The 23,161-nt window shown below is 39.0% G+C and overlaps 1 protein-coding gene across 1 annotated transcript in view; it reads right to left on the bottom strand.

The window, feature by feature from the left end:
- Positions 1-5,623: 5,623 nt before the first annotated feature.
- Positions 5,624-23,161, bottom strand: part of PRPF4B (pre-mRNA processing factor 4B) — a 58,282-nt gene continuing 40,744 nt past the window's right edge. Inside the window, 6 exon segments of the mRNA XM_036351788.1 lie at positions 5,624-8,542; positions 11,119-11,205; positions 14,769-14,920; positions 15,499-15,613; positions 19,382-19,535; positions 20,903-21,040. Of these exon segments, the coding sequence (XP_036207681.1) occupies positions 8,339-8,542; positions 11,119-11,205; positions 14,769-14,920; positions 15,499-15,613; positions 19,382-19,535; positions 20,903-21,040 (850 nt within the window). The 3' untranslated portion in view covers positions 5,624-8,338.

Genomic DNA, 23,161 nt, shown 5'->3' on the forward strand with positions numbered 1-23,161 from the left:
TGTTGCTGTAATTATCCTTGTGCTCTATTATACACACGTAAGAGTTAGTTACCTCTATCAGTGATTTTAAAAAATTCTTCCCACTCTGTTATCTTTTTTCTTTCCCTTCCCATCTCCACAATCTCTTCTATTATTTTGACCTATCATTTGGGTATTTGGCCATTAAATGCTAAGGAAGTTGCTGTTTTGTTAATATACAAGATCCTCATGGTTTTCCTATGACTTCTTAGAAACCTTCCATTTCCCATGCCCTTTTTATTTAAAAATAAGATTGATTCTTTTGGAGGCCTAACTGTAGTTTTAGGCATGAAACAACCCTCTTCCACTCAAATCTAATAGTTTTTAAATGTCTAAGGAAAAATGGGAAAAAAGTCAGTCCACAGAGAAGCCAGAATTTCATGTAAAGAAATCCCCTCCACCCCCGACCCAGGCTCTTTGTTGCTGTAAGTCTTAACCCTGGCTAGTTGAAACTAAGCTAAAGCTTAACTCATTAACTAGTAAAAAGGGAAACTATGATTGACACTTACTGTACCTAAGAATCAGGAACACAAAAAAGTAGAGTTCAATTGCAGGCTTACAAAAACAGAATCTTTGGGAGTGGGGCCCGGGACCTACAAAATAAACATCCCAGATCATTTTAATGCAGGTGGTTCTCAGATCATACTCTGAAACACACTGTAAAGGAAAAACTTGATGTAATATGCTTAGCTCAGAGTTTGAATATTTGGGGGGGGGGGGGGATGCTTTGGTTTTAGTGAATGGTTTAGTTTTTCTTAAATGTTAAAATAAAGCCACACATGAATGAAACTCCAAACATTACCCCCCAAAGGTAAAAATGAAAAGTAAAAGTCCTCTCCCCATCCCCAAACCCTCACACAAAGGCAGTCAGGGATTCACACACACACACACACACACACACCAGATAAGATGGAATATTTGTGGTAGAGATGAGATGAATAAAAGGATAATTCAAATAAATGTTGAGGAGAGCAACTATAGTTTAAATCCACTCTCTATAGGAGAGTAGGGAGGAACATTTTAGAGGCAGTGGTAATCAGGGACCAGTCTGTCAGGAGTTACATGAAGTTGATCATACACTAAAGGACTGCTTTGATTCTTTGGACTGTGTGTGCGTGCGTGTGCATGTTGGGGATGGGAAAGGAGGGAGGTGTACAGGGAAGATAAGGGCAAATTTTTCTTTGGAAGCAACCAGGCTACTTTATCCAGGACAGTGATGGCGAACCTATGACACCCGAACTCATTTTATTGGTTGATTTTTCTTTGTTAAATGGCATTTAAATATATAAAATAAATATCAAAAATATAAGTCTTTGTTTTACTATGGTTGCAAATATCAAAAAATTTCTATATGTGACACGGCACCAGAGTTAAGTTAGGGTTTTTCAAAATGCTGACACGCCGAGCTCAAAAGGTTCGCCATCACTGATCTAGGATGTCATTAGACCTAAATAAAAGGAGCTACTGCAATACCTTCCAGATCATTAAAATATATTAGCAGCATTGATGATTTCAATTATGAAGCAGAGACACAAATAATTTTAATATCATGATCACTCAGTAAAAATATAGTCGCCAGGAATCATTTTTCCATTAAACCTGAGCTCTAAAATGAGGCTAAGTTGTGTGTAGGAAGTGCATATAGCCACCTCAAGTCCATTTTGTAGGGTGATAGGGGAAACAACTTGGTTCAAATAGGCAACACATACAACTTAGAGAAACTCACCATGGGTGATGGGATGAGGGGAATGTAGTTATAAACAAATTCAAATATTTGTCTATTTACCAGTCCTGTTGAGACACACTTTCATGATTATTTTTGAATATACACTTGGAAAACTTTGTAACAGAGACATATAATAAATAATTCTGTTCAGGAAATGTAAAACTTGGCTTGCTCATAAATTCCCACATTTAGATCTCCAGACCTAAACTTAACTCTTTGGATCTTAACAGAGAAATTCTTTTTCATCAGTAAGAGAAAGCACATGTAGAAAATGGCTTTTCTCTTGAAGGTTTGCAGCAATGTCCTCCCCAACCCAATACTCTGTGAATTACTTTCCCTAATAAAAACAGTATCTCATGGCCTTTGTCAACCACTTTAGATAATTATACAGCTCTTAATTTTCTGCCAGCCCAAGTAGAAAACTACACTCGGGGCCTTTACAAGGCTAGCCACAGCCACTGCCTTTTAGCCCAATTCTTTTAAAAATCAAGGCTCAACCAAACTAGTCTACTGGCCTCTCGGTGGCAGGTAGCTCCTGGTGGTCCAGTATATTCTACGAAGCCAGACACCGGCCCTTCAACCTCCAATCCTGCTTTGCATGTGTTAAAGATGCACAGGACCTCATAAATATTTTATTCACTGTTTTAAAACATTGAAGACATTTTCTTAAGAGAAGAAAATGAAGAGTGAGTAGACTGAGGATAAGCGTCAGGCATCCCCACCTGCAATAAAGTAATTTATTTAAATCATTACAGAAAGGGAGTTATCTCATTGCTTATTATGCTTCTATTACTAAGAAAGCCAAATTAAAAATACATGTAAAAGAAAATATGAACACAATTCCCTTTGGTGTATGTTCTGCACTTAGTTGCTTAGAAAATGTTTTGATATCTGAAAGGATGATCACACTAAATTGGCTGATTCCAAGCTGCAGGTTCTGTGAAAGGACAGATTCTGCAGAGTAGTTTGGTAAGCTTCTCTCCAACACCTTTCCTCATCACTGAGACTCACCTAGCACATCAGATGTCTTCTGAGAACTTTTAAAGTAAATATTTAACTTTAATCTAACCTGGCAGTTCCCAATCATATTTTAGCACAGAATAATTTTCGAAGCACATCTGTGACCAGCAGTGAAACAGCACCTAAGAAATATCAGGTAAGAAATGGTGTCTTTAATTTAAAACTTAACATAACCAAGCAAAGAAAAAAATCAGGAGACAATATAGTAACAAGTGGCATATTTTATTATATTTTCCCCAATATGTTGATTGGGAACATTGCTGCTAAAATGCACGTTACAATTCAAATGATACCACAAACAATTAGAATGCATACTGAGTATTTTCAGATTTCAGCTTCCATATCTTGATCACTAAATGGAAAGATTCTTCAGAAGAACAGTCCCTTACCCTACATATAGAAGGAAAAGAACAATTAAAGATGCCATGATGATATCTATCAAAATAACTGGAAAACATTTTAAAACTCAATTTAGTGTATGTTATTGACATGTGAAAAACACAGATGAATGTGTACTGAACATCTCTATAAGGAGGACCTTCTATCTAAGAGAATGATAAAATTCATGTTGAATATCTGAACTGAACTAGGATACTATGAAGAAACATTTTATGAAGCCCAATTTTAATAATGTCATTATAACTAAGGGAAGGAGGTTAAACATTTGAATAACTGGCTTCTTTCTTATCTCCAACATTTAAAAGGGCATTCTGTAACTACTTGGCATAACTTTTCAGGTATGTGATTCCTTTGTTTCATTCCAGAGATTTTATTTCTACTTAGCCAGCTAAAGTTCTGCTACAAAATGATAGATTAAGTATAGTATTTGTTCTCAGTCATGGAACACATCTGAGAACATTACATTTCACTGCCTCTACGACATACCATAAAACATAGATTTTCGTATTATAAAAATGGCCTGAGTATTTGTTTTAGTTAGGGGGAAAAGTGGTGATTATAACGGTAAAAAGTAAAAAATTCTTTTAAAACATAAAATTATTTTTGAGAAAAAGTAGAGTGGAATGAGCTAGGCATTGTGGAATGAAACAGGATGCTAGCAATGATGATTTAAGGGTAAATAAAAATACTGGATGGTTTTAAGGTTTATGACAAGATGCTTCATCCTTTCAAAGCCTCAAAATTCCAACCTACTTTATGATAACCTTCAAGAATAAGGTCTACCTAGGACAGTGATGGCGAACCTATGACACGCGTGTCAGAGGTGACACCCGAACTCATTTTATTGGTTGATTTTTCTTTGTTAAATGGCATTTAAAGCCCTAACCGGTTTGGCTCAGTGGATAGAGCATCAGCCTGCGGACTCAAGGGTCCCGGGTCAAGGGCATGTACCTTGGTTGCAGGCACATCCCCAGTGGGGGAGGGGGTGTGTGTGCAGGAGGCAGCTGATCGATGTTTCTCTCTCATCAATGTTTCTAACTCTCTATCCCTCTCCCTTCCTCTCTGTAAAAAATCAATAAAATATATTTTTTAAAAAATGGCATTTAAATATATAAAATAAATATCAAAAATATAAATCTTTGTTTTACTATGGTTGCAAATATCAAAAAACTTCTATATGTGACACGGCACCAGAGTTAAGTTAGGGTTTTTCAAAATGCTGACACGCCGAGCTCAAAAGGTTTGCCATCACTGACCTAGGACCTTATTTAGAACTGTGTCCAAAATGTATATGCTTCCTTAAAATCTCAACTATTCCCCCAACTACAGAAAGAACTATGACACCTTTGAGAGTTATGTCCTAAGACGTACGAGCACTGAAGTCTGACAATCACTTGATATACTTGATATCATTTTTGCCAGAAAGTGTGTAATAAAGCAAAACCTTCATGAGATAATTATATTTGAAAACTATATAGCTACTCTGAAACATGAATGCAGGTTTTTAAAAGATTATTCACTAAATACCTCAATCCAACAGAGGTCTTAGAGTTCCAAATTTCTTCCTCAGCAATATTACAAATTCAAATAATGTCATTTATATAGACTGTTTACAGGGTTCCTGTTTAATAGATTAATTTAGGAATACTTTATTTGGGAATATAAAAGATCAAAATTATATCACCTCTCATTTCCCTTAAGAAGAAAAACTGGCCAAAACCAGTTTGGCTCAGTGGATAGAGCGTCGGACTGCGGACTGAAAGGTCCCAGGTTCGATTCCGGTCAAGGGCATGTACCTGGGTTGCGGGCACATCCCCAGTGGGGGATGTGCAGGAGGCAGCTGATCAATGTTTCTCCCATCATCGTTGTTTCTAACTATCTCTCTCCCTTCCTCTCTGTAAAAAAAAAAAAAAAAAAGAAAAACTGACAATGGCTCTAAATATTTTGCCTACTTTAAGACCATGTCTGGAGGAGCACTTGTTAAGAATAAAATTACTTCCCTGACTGGTTGGGCTCAGTGGATAGAGCGTCGGCCTGCGGACCCAAGGGTCCCAGGTTCGATTCCGGTCAAGGGCATGTACCTTGGTTGCAGGCGCATCCCCAGTGGGGAGTGTGCAGGGGGCAGCTGATCGATGTTTCTCTCTCATCGATCTTTCTAACTCTCTGTCCCTCTCCCTTCCTCTCTGTAAAAAATCAATAAAATATATTTTATAAAAAAAAAAAAATAAAATTACTAAAGGGCAAGTTGGAGAATAGGGTATTATAGGAGTTGAATAGTGTTCTTAAAATTCTAGTTTCTATTCTTTTGCATTTGCCAAGGAGAAAAGATACCCAAAGCTAAAGACTACGTTTTATGTAAGCTATTTTGATGTTTGCCGTTTTCCTAGTAATCCTTAGGAACCAAACTTAAAAACCATGTTTATATAAGGAAGCTCACCATTCAAGAGTCTTATATATCACTAAATTTGACCACTATTTTTATTTTAGGAAAGGGAAGATGGGGGAGAGCCAGAGCATGATAAAACAAGCACTTTACAAATGAGCACAATAGCACTACTAATCTAAGTACCAAACATTAATGAAACCCAAATCATAAGGCTGAAAACTAAAAAATTAGACAAAAATTAAATGGAGGATTTTTTTAAATCTTTTATAGAACAGAAACCTTAGCTCATGTCTTCTGGTTGTCATCATCTTCCACTGAGCTGCACCTAAAACACAAAGAACAAGTAACAAGCAACTTTGTTTTTTAAGTAGTATGTAACAGTTTCGAAGGCATAAGATGAACTGTTTCTAGTAGAAGTTAACTTATTAAATAATTATATAAAATGAAGCCATGAAAATCACCAGAAGCATCAAAATGTTAACTATTTTGAGTGAAAATAACTACAAAAGATTTGAATATGCAGCATATTATTACCAAAATAAAGTAAGTAATGGTGGGAAATCTCTACCCATTCCATTAGGTAGAAAGCTGCACCTGTGATGCCTCATTTACAAGGCTCACTCTACCTGAAGATGAGCACCACCTTGTATTTAGTTTAGTTAGTCTAAACCGTGAAGAGATGGGGTGTAGATTCAAAGTTGGCTTATTATATCATCTATCGCTTTCCTGGCTGTAGTTCATGTCTTTAAGTGGAGCAAAACCCACCAGAAGAATGCTGCTATTCTGATTTTCCATTCTTGAATGCACCAAAATGTGCATGCTTGTTGTAATTAGTGCCTGGGTGAATAAAAAAATCCCATTTACAATTTAAAAATATTATTTAAGCCCATAAAATCTGATTATTTTCCATATTCCTCAGGGAGACAAGAATTAATCTTACCACCCAAAGGAAAAAGATTACATAAATTTCTGAAAATTCTCTTCCACAATGCTAAAAATATAAATTCCTTTGTGTTGCAAAACCAAGCTGATTTACATGATTTTTGTTTTAAACTGTTGCTAAATGTTTATCTACACATGCTGTCAGAAATAACCTTGTTAAGAAGGTGAAGCTGGTGTCTCAGCAAATCAGACCCCTTGGAGAAGGCGTTGAATGGCCTGTGCCCCGTTTTCCTTTTTTCTCTTTCCGCACCATCAAAAGGAAAAGTGAGAAAATAGCAGAAACATTAGTTAAATCCTGATTTTATACCCCCTAACCTATAGGAATTATCTCACTACACTGAAAGCTGACAATATTTGTAGAATTTTTTGATGAAATAATTAGGATCCTAATTAGTAATAAAATAATAAACTTTGGCTAGGCTTACATCTTTAGCAAATAATTCTATTAAAGACTTTAAGGAAGAAACAAAGGTTGCTTTTAACTATTTATGGTTTACCTGACTTACCAGCACTGAAGACAAAAATTTTTAAAAATGGCTACAAATGCCTTGTTCACAAAAGACTTTATTATCTAGTGATGCATACTGAGAACATACAGAAATCTGCATGGCCACTTCACATGCAGTAGAACAATCTTCACTTTACAATAAGTGAGTGTCAACTGTTTTATGCAATAGACAACACTTTAAAGTCACATTCTTAAAGAAAAGCTTCATTTACAAAAGAAATAAAGGTAAAGAAGCAATTACCGCTTTTAAAAAGCAGCTGCTTTGTTCAAGAGTGGAAGGTTTATGCCTGTATTGAAAGACAACATGATCACAAATAATGAAAACAATGAACAAATGAAAAGCACTTTTACCATAAAGCAGTACACTTTCAAAATGACATACAAATAGTTAAAAATTTCATTAGGTTGTCTATGTAACTTTTAAATATGAGGACTTTCAGAATTATGCCTCAACATTTGTAATTTAGTAAATGAAAACTATGCATTGTTTCTATCTCACTAGGAACTGCATTTAACAAAATGTATATAAAGTCTATAGCAAGTTGATTTTTAAAAATTAAAGTTAATAAGAAACAGTACACTGAAGGCGCTCTATCCATCAAGCGCATACTCTTCCAATTTTAAATGTGATGAACAGAACAGAAATTGTAACTATGCCACAGTTGCAATGCCAAAAAATAAAACAAGATCAGGTATCACACATGCAGGGAATTCTGCCACAAAGCTAATATCCCTCATTTGTCAATTGTTCCAATAAAATAACATCTTAAAACACCAGTGATGTTGATGGTTTAGCTTACCTTCAGTGTACTGAATGTTGTACACAACCTGCTTTAAAAGAGGAGACCATCCCTGCAGGCAGGCTCAAGAAGGAACAGACCCCTTTCGGCAATGACTACACCAAGGGCATGCTGCTGTGGCCTGCACACACATACCTAGGAAAATGTGAATATAAACAGCATTTATGCTGGCCATTTTACCTGAAGACCAAAATGAAGCCAAGTCTGCTAAAAATAAATCAACCACCCAGCATTACTACTTATTTTATAACAAGATGCTTTTGTCTTTTATGTGAACTGCAACCATATACATTAGCACTATAATTTTGTGCAGTCTTGGCAGTTAAAACAGTTCTACAGTGAAATTTCACATAAGACACAAAACAGATTAACTAACATTTCTAAAAGAAACATCACCCTTGGTGTTAATTCAAATATATCATGCTTCCTCAAATTTGATGGAGAAATATTTATAAGTTTATATACATTAATAAACTGCTGTGAAATTTCTTCAGTCTTTGTATTTAATTACTCAAACCATTGGAGCTTCTTCATCTCATTTAAATTTTTTCCTGGATAAAGGCATGCTGTAGGGCCTGGTTGATGCTAATCCGTTTAGCTGGGTCCAACATTAGAATCTGGTCCAACAAGTCCTTTAGCTGGTGTACTTTTTTACGTTGGTCTTCAGGAAGTCGCTGGCACCCAATCAAGTCAGCCAAAAGGTCCTTAGTTGGATTAATGGTGCTCATGACAGTAACTTTCTCCTAAAAATAATTTTTAAAATGCGTATCTCTAAATAAAGTTACTAAAAACATATAATACATCAGACTTTTGTCTACCAAAATATTAATTTATAAGAATAACCATCTACTCATTTAGAACTTTTACATGACTTCCTATATCCTGTCTTTTCAAGAAGCAATAAGAAAGCCTAAATGAAAAAGGTTAACCATAAGTTAGCTATGAGTTTTGTTTGTTTTAAATCATACTGTAATATAATTTTATAAAAATAATAACAAACTTGCCCTAACCGGTTTGACTCAGTGGATAGAGCGTCGGCCTGCGGACTCAAGGGTCCCAAGTTCGATTCCGGTCAAGGACATGTACCTTGGTTGCGGGCACATCCCCAGTTAGGGGGTGTGCAGGAGGCAGCTGATCGATGTTTCTCTTTCATCAATGTTTCTAACTGTCTATCCCTCTCCCTTCCTCTCTGTAAAAAATCAATAAAATATATTTAAAATAATAACAAACTCGAAAACTTAGTTAAGTATTTAAAATTTGAGAATTCAAAAATATTGTTAGTAATTAAAAATAGCATAGTAAGTACTTGCTGTTAGAGAACTGTACTTTTCCTACCCTGAAGTGGAAACAGATAGACCTGTAGACGAGTTGATACCATGAAGTGGTAAGTGCTCTGACAAAGTTAGGGACATCCTATATAATAAAAGGTTAATATGCTAAGTGTCCAGCCATTCGTTCAACCAATCAAAGCATAATATGCTAATGATATGCTAAGGCCGATCAACTGCTTGCTTTGACATGCACTGACCACCAGGGGGCAGACGGTTAACCAGTCACTATGATAGTGATGGCGAACCTATGACACTCATTTTATTGGTTGATTTTTCTTTGTTAAATGGCATTTAAATATATAAAATAAATATCAAAAATATAAGTCTTTGTTTTACTATGGTTGCAAATATCAAAAAATTTCTATATGTGACACAGCACTAGAGTTAAGTTAGGGTTTTTCAAAATGCTGACACGCCAAGCTCAAAAGGTTCACCATCACTGCACTATGACGTGCACTGACCACCAGAAGGAAGACGCTCTGACCAGTAGTTGCTGCTGGGGTCTGGCCAATCAGGACTGAGCAAGATGGGCCAGACAAGCCCTGGACCCCTCGGGGGATGTTGGAGAGCCAGTTTCGGCCTGATCCCACAGGACAGGCCGAAGGACCCCACCAGTGCACAAATTCGTGCACCAGGCCTCTAGTATAATATAACAGGGCCAAAATAAAGAAGTCCTTACTTCAACCTGGAGGTTTTGGAAAGGCTCACACAGAATGTATATTTCATATGAGGCTTGAAATATGATATTTACCAGCAGAGGTAACGATCTGGCAAGTTGTGTTGCTTTAATCTGTCAGGCAGAAGTTTATCCCATTGAGCCTCCTAAGAGTTACAGTCTACATCACTCATGCTGGACCAGTAGTTAATAGAGGAGAGAGAGGGTTTATGTGGTGGTTGCTGTTGGTATGGGTGCCTGCAGAGCTAATGCCAGGTGCTGGAAATGTCTTCGTCGTTAAAATTGAGAAAAGAAACACGTGTGTTCAGTGATAGCCACAGTGGCTGAGACACCAAGTGCCTACAGGAGCTGCCTCCCAAACCCCACTTACACCCAGCACATTGAGGGGATCTGCAAGTGGCTTTGTCAACCAAAGAGTTTCCCTCCTTTCAGTTATCCTGCTGACTCTGGAGCCACGAAATAGGTATTTCATGTGACTTTATCAAGTACTTCCTGTCTCCATGTTTAAAATGGTCATTTTTAAGAAATTGTTTGGAATTCAGAGTATTTTTCCTCCATTAAGAAATGTCATAAATGGTGGTTAACTTTTAAGCCCAAACACACTAATTTGTTTAACTTATAATGAAATGTACTAATGGTAGAAATGAACTGCCATTTGTAACTACATTTTGCTTTTAATACACAAGAAAATAATTAGTGAATTCCAAATTGGGTTGCTGGCATTGTGCTGCTGGCCCTTGAATACATATTCTTTTTAGGGAATGAGGAAATACAGTAAACCAATAAGATGAGGATGGTCTGTGAACAGAGGTCTTAAAAGGTCATGCCCTTTAGCTAATTGCTAAGTATTGAATGATAGGGTTTACAGAGTTCAGTGAAGAGAGGGCACACTGTTCATATCATAGAAGACTTAGTTTGTCATTCTAAGAAATTTAAATATATTATCGTCTAGGTAACAGAAAGCCAATGAAGGGTTTTTAAGCAAGGAGAGTAACATGATCAGATTTGTTTTCAAAAAAGATCACTATGACAGCAATATGGAAGGTAGATAGATGGTGGGCCAGGCCAAGAGTGATCCGAAAGAAGAGATGAGAAGGTCCTAAATATGACCTATAATAAAAATAAACTCATACTATACAAACATTTTTAAACTTCATCTTTTTCACAACTTGATGCATTTTATTCAGGAATCAGCCAACACCAAAAAGAAATTATTTTCATGTTTCAAAATATTCATAGCTCCTAGTATGACCCAGGTCTTTTGTTAACAATAAGATAATCATTTAATCTTGCACACTTAAAAGAGACTTACCCTCTCTGTTACTTTATCAACTTCTATGTACATGAAATTGAGGTTTTGATCAAAATGTTGGTCTTTGAATACACCTTTCCGAATCATCTGGAAATAAAACAAAATAAAAAACTTAATTTTTGAACTTATGCAACAGTCTGGCTTACTAACAATTTAATACATAACAAGTTACAGATATTTAGTCTCTTTGGGTTTACTTTCTCTTTTGAAAATGATCTCATATTTCTTGCTCTCAAGAGTTTAACTCTTTTATTTCATTAAAAAAAATTTTTTTTTTTCTGATTTCAGAGAGGAAGGGAGAGGGAAAGAGAAATAGAAACATCAATGATGAGAGAGAATTGTCAATCAGCTGCCTCCTGCACACCCTCTACTGGGGATCAAGTGTACAACCGCAACCCCAGGCATGTGCCCTTGATCGGAATCAAACCCGGGACCCTTCAGTCAGCAGGCCGACACTCTATCCCAGGGGTGGACAAACTTTTTGACTCGAGGGCCACAATGGGTTCTTAAACTGGACTGGAGGGCCAGAACAAAAGCATGGATGGAGTGTTTGTGTGAACTAATATAAATTCAAAGTAAACATCATTACATAAAAGGGTATGGTCTTTTTTTTTTTAGTTTTATTCATTTCAAACGGGCCATATCCGGCCCGTGGGCCGTAGTTTGCCCACGGCTGCTCTATCCACTGAACCAAACCAACTAGGGCAAGAATTTTACTAAAAAGCAAATAAGTCCTAGTCAGTTGGTTCAGTGGACTGGAGGGTCCCGGGTTTAATTCTGGTCAAGGGCACATGCTTGAGTTGAGGGCTCAATCCCCAGTAGGGGGTAAGTAGGAGGCAGCCGATCAACAATTCTCTTTTGTCATTGATGTTTTTCCTCTCTCTCCCTCTCCCTTCCTCTCTGAAATCAATAAATATATATTAAAAAAATAAAAAGCAAATATAATTGTCATGCCTAAAACAACTTAATAATATGAAATTATTATATTTCCCCCAGGCAGTGCCTTAAACCAATTATGATATGAAGTTGTGCTTTCACTATTCCAAATTGAAGATTAAGCAAAGACTTAAAATCATTTGTTCTTAGATAGGAAAATGATTACACAATTTGGGCCTTTTCTATTGGCAGTTAAGTAACCTAATGACATTTTCCAAATTATGCTCGAATAGCTCTAAAATGAAACAGATTAGATCCCAGTAAAATAAATACCAACAGGTAATTTCTGTGTTGTTTATTCTAAATAAATCCAACATAACATAAACTGAAATCACAAAAGTCTAAGATATGGCTCTCAGACATTTTTATAAATCTCTAAAGTTCTTGCTTTGTGTTAATCAAACAGAAATTGATATGATAGCTGAAGCACTACAAATAAGTTTTATGTCAGATGTCATTTCAAGTGAATTTTCTTGATACCTTCATTTCCCAACTAACTTCCAATCTTTAATAAACTCATGGCCATCAAGTTCCTCTTTCAATGTTTACCCTTTCCTCCCCTGATGACTGAGTCCTTCCTTACATCTAACTAATCTGACCTGCATCTTTTTTCATTTCAGCTCTCAAGCATGTTCATGCTGTTACCAATAAGGGTGTGTTCCCAAGAACACTGTTGTTTCTGGAAGAACAGACACATGAAATATATATATACTAGTAGCCCGGTGCACAAAAATTTGTGCACTCGGGGGTGAGGGTGAGGGGTGGGGCCAGACCCCTCAGCCTGACCTGCACCCTCTGTCATGTTCCTGGACCCCGGCGACTCCTGGCCTAGGCACAGGCCTGCAGGCTTGGGGCAGCCTGGCTCCCGAGGTCCCAGTTTATCAAGAGAACAAAGTCGGCGTTAGTTACAGCCCTCACCGAACCCAGTACAGTGCATCTGTGCATACAGCTGCCTCGTTCATGTGCCTGCTTCGCCCTACTGAATTACTAACATCTTGAGGACATAGATCTTATCCTGCTTCACCTTCAGTGCCTGGCCTGGTGCCAGGGACCTGAGAGGGTTTGCTGAGTGAGTGAACAATGAGTGAGTGAATGAGCGAATGAATGAGCGAGTAAATGAATGAGCAAGCAGCTAAGGGGGGAACTTCTGCCGCGTTGCCATGGCAACATGGTAGAAGTTCCAGCCCCACTCCCGGCTCCCTGAAGCCCACCCCGGGAAAGTTCCCGCCCTGCTCCCAGCAGCCTGGCGCCCCTCTCCTGGCTGCATACTGAATTACTAACATCTTGAGGACATAGCTCTGTCTTATCCTGCTTCAACTTCAGTGCCTGGCCTGGTGCCAAGGACCTGAGAGGGTTTGCTGAGTGAGTGAATGAGTGAATCAATGAGCGAGTGAATGAGTGAATGAATGAGCAAGTAAGTGAATGAGCAGGCAGCTACCTGTCGGGATAGTTCGCACTCCACTCTGGGCTGCCTGACGCAAACCCTGGGCAGTTCCCACCCTGCTCCCAGCAGCCCCGCTCCCCTCTCCCAGCTGCATAGTATGCGCAGGGCAAAGGCGGTCCGGGTGTGCGTGATGGCAGATCGGCGCATTGGCACCCGCCAATCCCAGGATTCCCGCGGGAGGGCCATTTGTGGGCGCAGATAGGTGCATTAGCACCTGCCAGCCATGAATCCCCACGGGAAGGCCGTTTGTGGGTGCAGCCGGTGTCTGATCAGTGCATTAGCACCTGCCAACCCGGGATCCCCGCGGAAAGGCCGTTTGTGGGCCCAGCTGGTGTCTGATCGGTGCATTAGCACCTGCCAGGCACGGATCCCCACAGGAAGGCCATTTGTGGGCGCAGCTCATGTCTGCTTGGTGCATTAGCACCTGCCAACCCGGGACCCCCGTGGTAGGGCTGTTTGTGGGTGTAGCCAGTGGCGATCGGTGCATTAGCACCTGCCAACCCGGGATCTCCATGGGAAGGCCATTTGTGGGCACAGCTGGTGTCTGATTGGTTCATTAGCACCTGCCAACCCGGGATCCCCGCGGGAGGGCCGTTGGTGGGCTAAGCCGGTGGCTGATCGGTGCATTAGGACCTGCCAGCCACGCATCCCTGCGAGAGAGCCGTTTATGGGCGTGTCTGGTGGCGGATCGCTGTGGTCCCGCCGGCCAGCCCTGGGTCGGGTCCCATACGGGCTGCCTACCGCCCCGGTTGCAGATAGCAGGCCCAGATGGCAGGGGGGCAGGAGGGATGGCGCTGTCCCACCCTGCCTGTAGTATGTAAATTAGCCGCCATCTTTGTTGGCGGTTAACTTGCATATCACCCTGATTAGCCAATGGGAAGTGTGTCGGAGGAACGGTTAATTACCATGTTTGTCTATTATTAGATAGGATATAGTGCTTAACAAATTTATGTTCATCAATTCTCTCTTCCTCAATTACAATTCTACCTTAAACTATAGGTCCCTACCATCTGCTTAATTCAAGAGGGTAGAGAAAAACGTAAGACAGACTTTAGAGGGGAAAGGAAAAGAGCTCTATTCTCTTTTGATAGTTCTTGGCTCATTAGAACCACTAATGAGAAGGAACTAAAGGAATCAGAGTAGCCACATACCTGCCTCTCTCAAATTGTTTTATAGCCATTAGTGATGAGTTAAGGGTCAGCAATCAGCCAGTCTATGGGAAACTACTGCTGAGATCTTCAATAAATACAAGTTCAGATTAATGTCCTACCTTATTTGGCATCTTTCCTTTGAGATCCATGGCGAGCTTCAACATATGGTTGTTGGTTTTGCCAGGAAATAAAATTTTTCCAGTATAGAGTTCATATAAGGTACAACCTACAGACCACATATCTATGCCATAGTCATAGCTTTTACCTATAACTGAAAACAAAATAGAAGTTAAATATAGGATTAAAAAAATCAACTATTTATTTCCATTAACGGGATATTAATTTTAGCTTGAACTATATATACACAATCTTAATGCCACTTATGGCATTAGTTTCATGTTCTTTCCCATTAGTTCTTAATAGAACCACAAACTTAAAACCTAAAAAAATGAGGGCGTGGGGAAGGAATTGAAGGGGCAGAGAAAAATGTGTATTTATTCTTTTATCATTTCACCTTTGGTGGAGGTGCTAATCAGCCTCTACCAAGGAGAAAAAACAAAGGTCCCACACAATTCATATATTTGATAATCAGACCTTGAGTACTCAAGAGCAGTCTTCTAAAGTCGAGGATTTTCCACAACTGTTTTTGCTACTCTTGCCAGACAAGACCAAGACTCCTGTCCCAACTACCATCATTCCACCTGAGGAGGATGAACTTGTTACGGTTCCCTTCCTCATGAATGACCTCGTGCAGCTGCTAAAGTGTGATGAAAACAGTACTTAGACATTAAATATGCTGTTTCCACCACATATGATGGCCCAGGTCAAAAACCATTTGAAGAAACTTACTGATTTCAGGAGCACGATAAAATCTACTGACAAGATAAGGAGTTATGTCATTATCCGCAACATGTGAAGCCGACCCAAAATCACAGAGCTTTAAAATAGTTTTTGATTCATTAACCTGAAAAACATTTTATCATGGAAGTTTAATTCATGCCAGGAATAATTAAGACAAGTAATCAGATAAAAATAATTGGCTTTGAGAAGTTATTTCCAATATTGAGAACAAAGTCACTCTTTTTAAAATTCCTTTTTAAATTATTTTAAACCTCAATTTCCTAATTATGAAAAATTAAGGGCTACCAAATATTTGATTATCATTAGTAAAAGAACTTTTCTCAGTGAAGAAATTTGAAATAATACCAAGTAAAGTTAATTTTAACCAACACTATTTAGAAAAGGATGGGGTAGTAAGAGAAAAATCTAATTGACGCAAAGCATCTTCTAAAAATCCCCAGAACACCTACATAAAATCAAGTTACTATATAAAGGAACACGAAGACATTCATTAATAAGGGCTCAGACTTAGATCAACTTTCACTTGATTTAAGTTAACTTTCAGTTGCCAAAAAATTACGATGGCAACAAAAGCAAAATGCTTCAGATTAAATTTGGACAAAAACAATAAAAATATTCATGGGAAGCTGCTAAGACCATCCCAAATTTAACAATCACTTCAAGTCTAAAAATTATTAAATCCCTTAAATATAAAGAAAGTTATTAGTCAAGAAAATGTTAAATATACTTGGCAAAACTGATAAACATGAACTCTATATTAGTCATTTGTTTCTTTTGTCCTTTGTAAATACTTCAACATACACAGTAACAGTGACATCTGCTGAGAAAGGCTGGAGCTGCTCCCATGACTGCTGCCACTCATGAGTCAGAAGCATGTTCAGGATTAACAAGTGAAGATAATTCATATTCCAGAGTCCCTTCCCCCCTTCAAAAGAGACACACACAAATTCCGAGTTGGGACTTGAACTTGGCCTACTGTTCCCACCCAAAAGAAACATAACGCTTTAAATAAATAACTCTAATACTCTCTACTGGGATGTTGTAGAGCTTGATCAATGTAACAGACTGGTCCATTAAGATGATATCCATGGAATTAAACTAATGATAGAAATGATTAATTTTAACTGTCACATCCATATCTCTTCATCTGGGGGATCAGGAAAACAGGTATCTTCAAAAGGAAAAGTACTTTCAAAGCTTTTTAAAGTATAAACTGCATTTAGCTACTTAAGAATGCAGTTGCAATACCCAGAAATAAAATCAGGACCATTTTAAAATGAGAAATCTACCAGTGGAACTCTTGGTCTAGGTAAAATGCCTTAAATAGTAGCAGGCTATCCACACTTATGTGCCCTGTAGTTTGGCTACACAACTACTACCCCCTCATGAGGAATGTGGTACTTCTACCACACTAGTGGTTTAAAGATTTGGATTTTCATTAAACAGCTCCATGTGGTCTCTGATAATCTATTTTTTCCTTCTTCAGGAAGAAGGGAAAATATATTCCATTTCAGAATCCATGTGAAATCTACTTTAGCATTAACTCAAAGAAGAATTAAGTTTTTCGCCAAAACCGGTTTGGCTCAGTGGATAGAGCGTCGGCCTGCGGACTGAAAGGTCCCAGGTTCGATTCCGGTTAAGGGCATGTACCTGGGTTGCGGGCACATCCCCAGTAGGAGATGTGCAGGAGGCAGCTGATCGATGTTTCTCTCTCATCGATGTTTCTAACTATCTCTCTCCCTTCCTCTCTGTAAAAAAAATCAATAAAATATATTTAAAAAAAAAAAAAAGAATTAAGTTTTAAAAGAAGAGCTTCTAACATACTAGCACATATGTTATTCTTTAACCTCCATGGTGGTTACACAGATGTTCACAGTCTATCTTTAGACTGTTTATATTTTATACATCCTTTCATATGGATGATATTATTTCACAATTTAAAAATGAGAAAGGAAAAAAACTGAGGTAAAAATCAATGAAGTTGACTAGGCAAGTCTACAATTCATTCATAATATACCTACCATTTCACTGTAATAACTCAGCTCCTCTAACCAAGTTATATTATATATGTAATACATTGTAAACTCAGACTAAACATATCAAAATGGAATGCCTCATTATTAATGTGATAGTGTGAAAGGAAATACTCTAATCGAATCATAATTTTTCTAAAGTGTGGAACATGTGATTAGAAGATAAACTTGGAATTACCCACATTTTGCACATTCCCCAACTCTGAAAACCTTAGAACAGGGTGAAGAAATGGGGTCAGGGAGGGAAAGAGGTTGTGTGTGCATTAATCACTCCACTATTATGATATATATTTCTAAATTTCAAAAACATAAAATTATATTGTATATTTGCATGCTACCACATCAGAAGTCTTAAGCTAAAAGAGGTCAAGACAGCCCTGACTCAAGAGTCGCAGGTTCAATTCCGTCAAAGGCAAATACCTGAGTTGTGAGTTTGCTCCCCTCCCCCTGCCTCCCATGCAACATGTGGGAGGCAACCAGTCTATGTGTCTCTCTCATTTGATGTTTCTCTCTCTCTCCTTCCTTCCCTCCCTTCTTCCACTCTCTCTGAAAAGCAATGGGAAAAATATCCTCAGGTGAGGATTTAAAAAAAAAAGATGTAAAGGCAGTTTTAGGAGAGTGAGCTTTACTGTGTTTGGGCTCCCAGAGGCACTGCTTCTAAAACAATCCTATATAATAAAAACCTAATATGCTAAGTGTCTGGTCGTCTGCTCAACCAATCAAAGCGTAATATGCTAATGATATGCGAAGGCCACGCAACCACTATGACGTGCAATGACCACCAGGGGGCAGACAGTTACCTGGTCAACCAGTCGCTATGATGTGCACTGACCACCAGGGGGCAGAAGTTCTGACCAGTAGGTTAGCTTGCTGCAGGGGTCCAGCCGATCAGGACTGAGCGAGATAGGCCGGACACAGCCTGGAGCTCTCCCATGGCCCCTCCCCAGCCCCAATCGTGCACCAGTGGGTTCCCTTGGCGTGGCCTGCGCCCTCTCGCAATCCAGGACCCCTCAGGGGATGTCGGAGAGCTGGTTTTGGCCCAATCCTGCAGGCCAGGCTGAGGGACCCCACTGGTGCATGAATTTGTGAACTGGACCTCTAGTAAAGAATAATGGAGCCCTAGCCGGTTTGGCTCAGTGGATAGAGCATCGGACTGCAGACTGAAGGGTCCCAGGTTCAATTCCAGTCAAGGGCATGTACCTTGGTTGCGGGCACATCCCCAGTAGGGAGTGTGCAGGAGGCAGCTGGTCGATGTTTCTCTCTCATTGATGTTTCTAACTCTATCCCTCTCCCTTCCTGTCTGTAAAAAATCAATAAAATATATTTTTAAAAAAAGAATAAAGGAAAAAAGAATTAACCCTGGACACCTTTAAACTCAACTTCTTATTTCTGCTTAAGGCAATTCTCTTAAATGTCCCAAACTCCATCAGTCTATAAAATTCCCTTAAATGTTCTTAACTCCATTAGCCTACAAAATTAAATAACACAGAAGTGTAAACACACCTTATTTCAAAACAGCAAAACATGCAGCACTTTTTATTCACTACCAGAGGAAGCCCATCATTACTATATTAAAGTACTCTTGGGATTTGTATGTACTCTAAATCCACAATAAAAAGGAAGAATTTGAGACAGTGGCCTATCTCTTCTTTCTTCTTTCTTTATACTTTAAAATTTCATGGCTCAATTTCCAAAAAAGTAAAAATTGGTAAAGTAATTTATAATGGGTAATAAATATATACTTTAAGATGTTATTTTTAAAATAATACAGTGGTAATCTCACATTACTGAAAAGAAAATACGTGGATGTACAATGCAGCCTTAACTGTTTCACTTACCAGGATATTGTCTGGCTTGATATCAGCATGTAGAATATTGCATCTTTTAAGGAGTTTCAATGCCAAGAACAACTGCTGACTATAGGATCTTACAGCTTTAATATGAAGACCAACATCCTTACCATATTTTTTTAACACCTCTCGTAAATTCATGCTTATAAGGAGAGAAAAAAAAACACTAAGGGTTAAAATGCAAAATGGACATTTAAAAAACGCAAAAACATTTAAGCATAAAGTAAAATCAAGCCCAAAATACAAATTACAATTAAATATTCTGTTCAAGAATACCTCCTCATATATTTGATAAATTTTTCTACACTGAAATGAGAACATATGAAATTGTGTGTACGTAACACAATTTTCCAATAAAACTCAATTTTTAAAATAAATTGAAGGAAAGATATGCAATGGTAAAATCTGTATTGATTTTAGAACGGATTTATATTTGAAAGACTAACAATGAAGCTATACTTTAGAAGATCAAAATTGTATTTCTTCCACGATTCCCATTTCTTATCATTCTGGCTTAATCCTTCCTTGAAATATTTAATTTTCAGAGAATTTCTCTTGTTGAGCTGAAGGCTAAAAGCAAATAGTAAACTGGCACATAGTATGCAGTCAATTAATGTTAATACATTAATGACTATCAAGAAACCAGCTCTTAATACAAAGTTAAAAAACAAAAACCAGAACTAAATTAAGTCTATAATAATAAAAGCATAATATGCAAATTGACCAAATGGCTGAACAGTGGAACAACCGTCTGGATGACCACGCTGACACCCACTGGCACTAGGCCAGCCAAGGCAGGTGCAATGCGATCGGTCAGGGGCCCAGCCATTGCCCCATGATCGCCCTGCAGAGGGAGGCCCAGGCCACCAGCTGGTGGGACGATCAATGGGGGGGTTCCATGATTCCCCGCAGAGGGAGGCTCAGGCTACCTGGCAGCGGTGCTGCAGTGAGTGGGCGGGGCCTCCCTCTATGGGGGAGATCCATTGCAGAGCCCAGGCTGGGTAGGCAGGGCCTACCTCTTTGGGGCGATCAATTGCAAAGCACTGCGTTTGATTGCCCCAAAGAGGGAGGCCCAGGCTACCTGGCCGGCGGCACTGCAGTGGGTAGCCTGGGCCTCCCTCTGTGGGGGCAATCCATTGCAGAGCCTCGGCTGGGTGGGCAGGGCCTATCTCTTTGGGGTGATACACTGTGGAGCCCCGGCCAGGTGGGCGGGACCTACCTCTTTGGGGTGATTGATCTAGCTGGCAGCACTGCAGCGGGTGGGCGGGGCCTCCTTCTGTGGGGCAATCAATCATGGGACTCCCAGACTGTGAGAGGGCACAGGCCAGGCTGAGGGACCACCCCCCCAACATGCATGAATTTTGTGCGCTGGGCCTCTAGTAAATAATTAAGTAAATAAAAATCAAACAGCCAGAAAATCTGTCATTTCAATTGTTGTTTATCTTAAGTGAGGTTGGTAGAGATGAAGAAGCTAAATTTTCAGTTTATGTAGAGGTCCTGACATTGTACCTGAGAGGCTCAAATACGAGACAGAGATGCTGTTTGTGATAAAAGTGTCTGAAGAGCCGCAAACAATGGAATTTGTCATCAGGATCAGCATCATTAAGTTTTTTCAAGAATTCTAGTTCTTTTAAACCAGTTTTCTGCCTGAAATAAAAAAGAAAATTAGGTCAAAATTAAATACATCCAGAATTTATAAAAACTTAATAATAATATATATTTGCTAGTTCTGGTATGATGTAGCATAGTTGATGTTAATTAGTTCGTATTTTTTTTAAGTAGTAATAATAAATCTGTTGAGGAATGACAAGTCTCTGTATCACATAGACCAGCCGTGGGCAAACTACGGCCTGCGGGCCGGATCCGGCCCATTTGAAATGAATAAAACTATTGAAAAAAAAGACCGTACCCTTTTATGTAATGATGTTTACTCTGAATTTATATTAGTTCACACAAACACTTCATCCATGCTTTTGTTCCGGCCCTCCGGTCCAGTTTAAGAACCCATTGTGGCCCGTGAGTCAAAAAGTTTGCCTACCCCTGACATAGACAATACTTTACACTTAATCAAATACGATTTTCTGAAGTTAATTTCCAAAATAACCAATCAACAAAACAGAAACACTGAGGAATAAACTACCTTGCTTAAAGGGCAATCAATCATTTTATTCTCATTTTATTGAATAAATAAAATTTATTTATTTTACTGCACATTTTATTCTCAAGTCTTGATGTAAATACTATCTATCTATTATCTATCTATCTATCTATCTATCTATCTATCTATCTCAGTGGTTCTCAACCTTCTGGCCCTTTAAATACAGTTCCTCATGTTGTGACCCCCAAACATAAAATTATTTTCATTGCTACTTCATAACTGTAATGTTGCTACTGTTATGAATCTTAATGTAAAATCTGATATGCAGGATGGTCTTAGACGACCCCTGTGAAAGGGTCGTTCGACCACCAAAGGGGTCGCGACCCACAGGTTGAGAACCACTGATCGATCTATTTTATCTATCTATCTATCTATCTATCTATCTATCTATCTATCTAAGGCTAAGCGATCCTCTGACCGATGGCTATGTCGCACAATGACCACCAGGTGGCAGAAGCTCCGACCAATAGCAATGACGCGCACTGACCACCAGGGGGGCAGACAACACAGAGGCTGCAGAGCTACAGTGACTTGGCAGTGGCGATTTTCAGATGATGCACCCCGGAACCAGAGAGGAGGGAGCCCGATTCGGAGATGAGTCACCCGAGAACTGCTCTCTCACAACCCGGGACCCCTCGGGGGATGTCGGAGATCCGGTTTCGGCCCGATCCCCACAGGCCAGGCCAAGGGACCCCACCTGCTAGAGGAACCCCACTCACGCCGCAGACGCCCTTTGAGCCATGGCACTGACTGCCCCAGGTGCAACCGGCTGGGAGTGACCACAGGAGGTTGGCTCCAGGGCATGTCTGGCCAGTCTTGCCCAGTCCTGCCCCAAGGCCACCTTCTAATTAATTTCCTTTCAATGTGCACGAATCTGTGCACCAGGGCACTTGTGTTTAATAAAAGTGGAACCACATTGTATACAGTTTTGGTTCCTTAAGGGTCTAAGTAGGAAATGTCTCGCCAAATATTAATATTTGGTTATCCTCTAAAATTCTTGTTATAATTTGTCAATAAGCTACATTTTTTTAAAGGTAGTGTCTATAAAACAGGGGTTGGGGATAACCATCAAAACAAAACAACAAAAAACTTTCTAAGCATGGGGTGGCTTAAGACTTGAGTATAAATGCACGACATTTTTTTCCAGTGGTTCAAAACCAATACTAAATTGAGTTTAACACCAGCTCAGTGTGTGGTATAAATTATGCATTAAAACATGTATGTGAGGGAGGGTTGCGGGGCAGAAGGTAGGGGGGTAAGAGATCAACTAAAGGACTTGTATGCATGCATATAAGCATAACCAGTGGACATAAGACATTGGGGGATAGGGGAGGCTAGGGGACTGTCTAGGGCGGGGGGATAAAATGGACACATATGTAATACCCTTTGTAATACTTTAAGCAATAAAAAAAAAAAAAAATGTATGTGACAATTAAGTAACCCTAGTCTATTAAAGGAAAAAGGCAACAGAAAGAAGATACAAATAATTCGCCAAACTACCTGATAAACTGGCTGTCCCCTTTTTGTAGGCCACCTTATGCTAATCAGTGACAGCTAATTAATATAATCCTTTTATTCCTCACCTCTGGTGTTGAGTTTAAGATATTCAC

This window comes from Myotis myotis, unplaced genomic scaffold (assembly GCF_014108235.1).
Source record: "Myotis myotis isolate mMyoMyo1 unplaced genomic scaffold, mMyoMyo1.p scaffold_m19_p_2, whole genome shotgun sequence".
Classification (NCBI taxonomy): Eukaryota; Metazoa; Chordata; class Mammalia; order Chiroptera; family Vespertilionidae; genus Myotis; species Myotis myotis.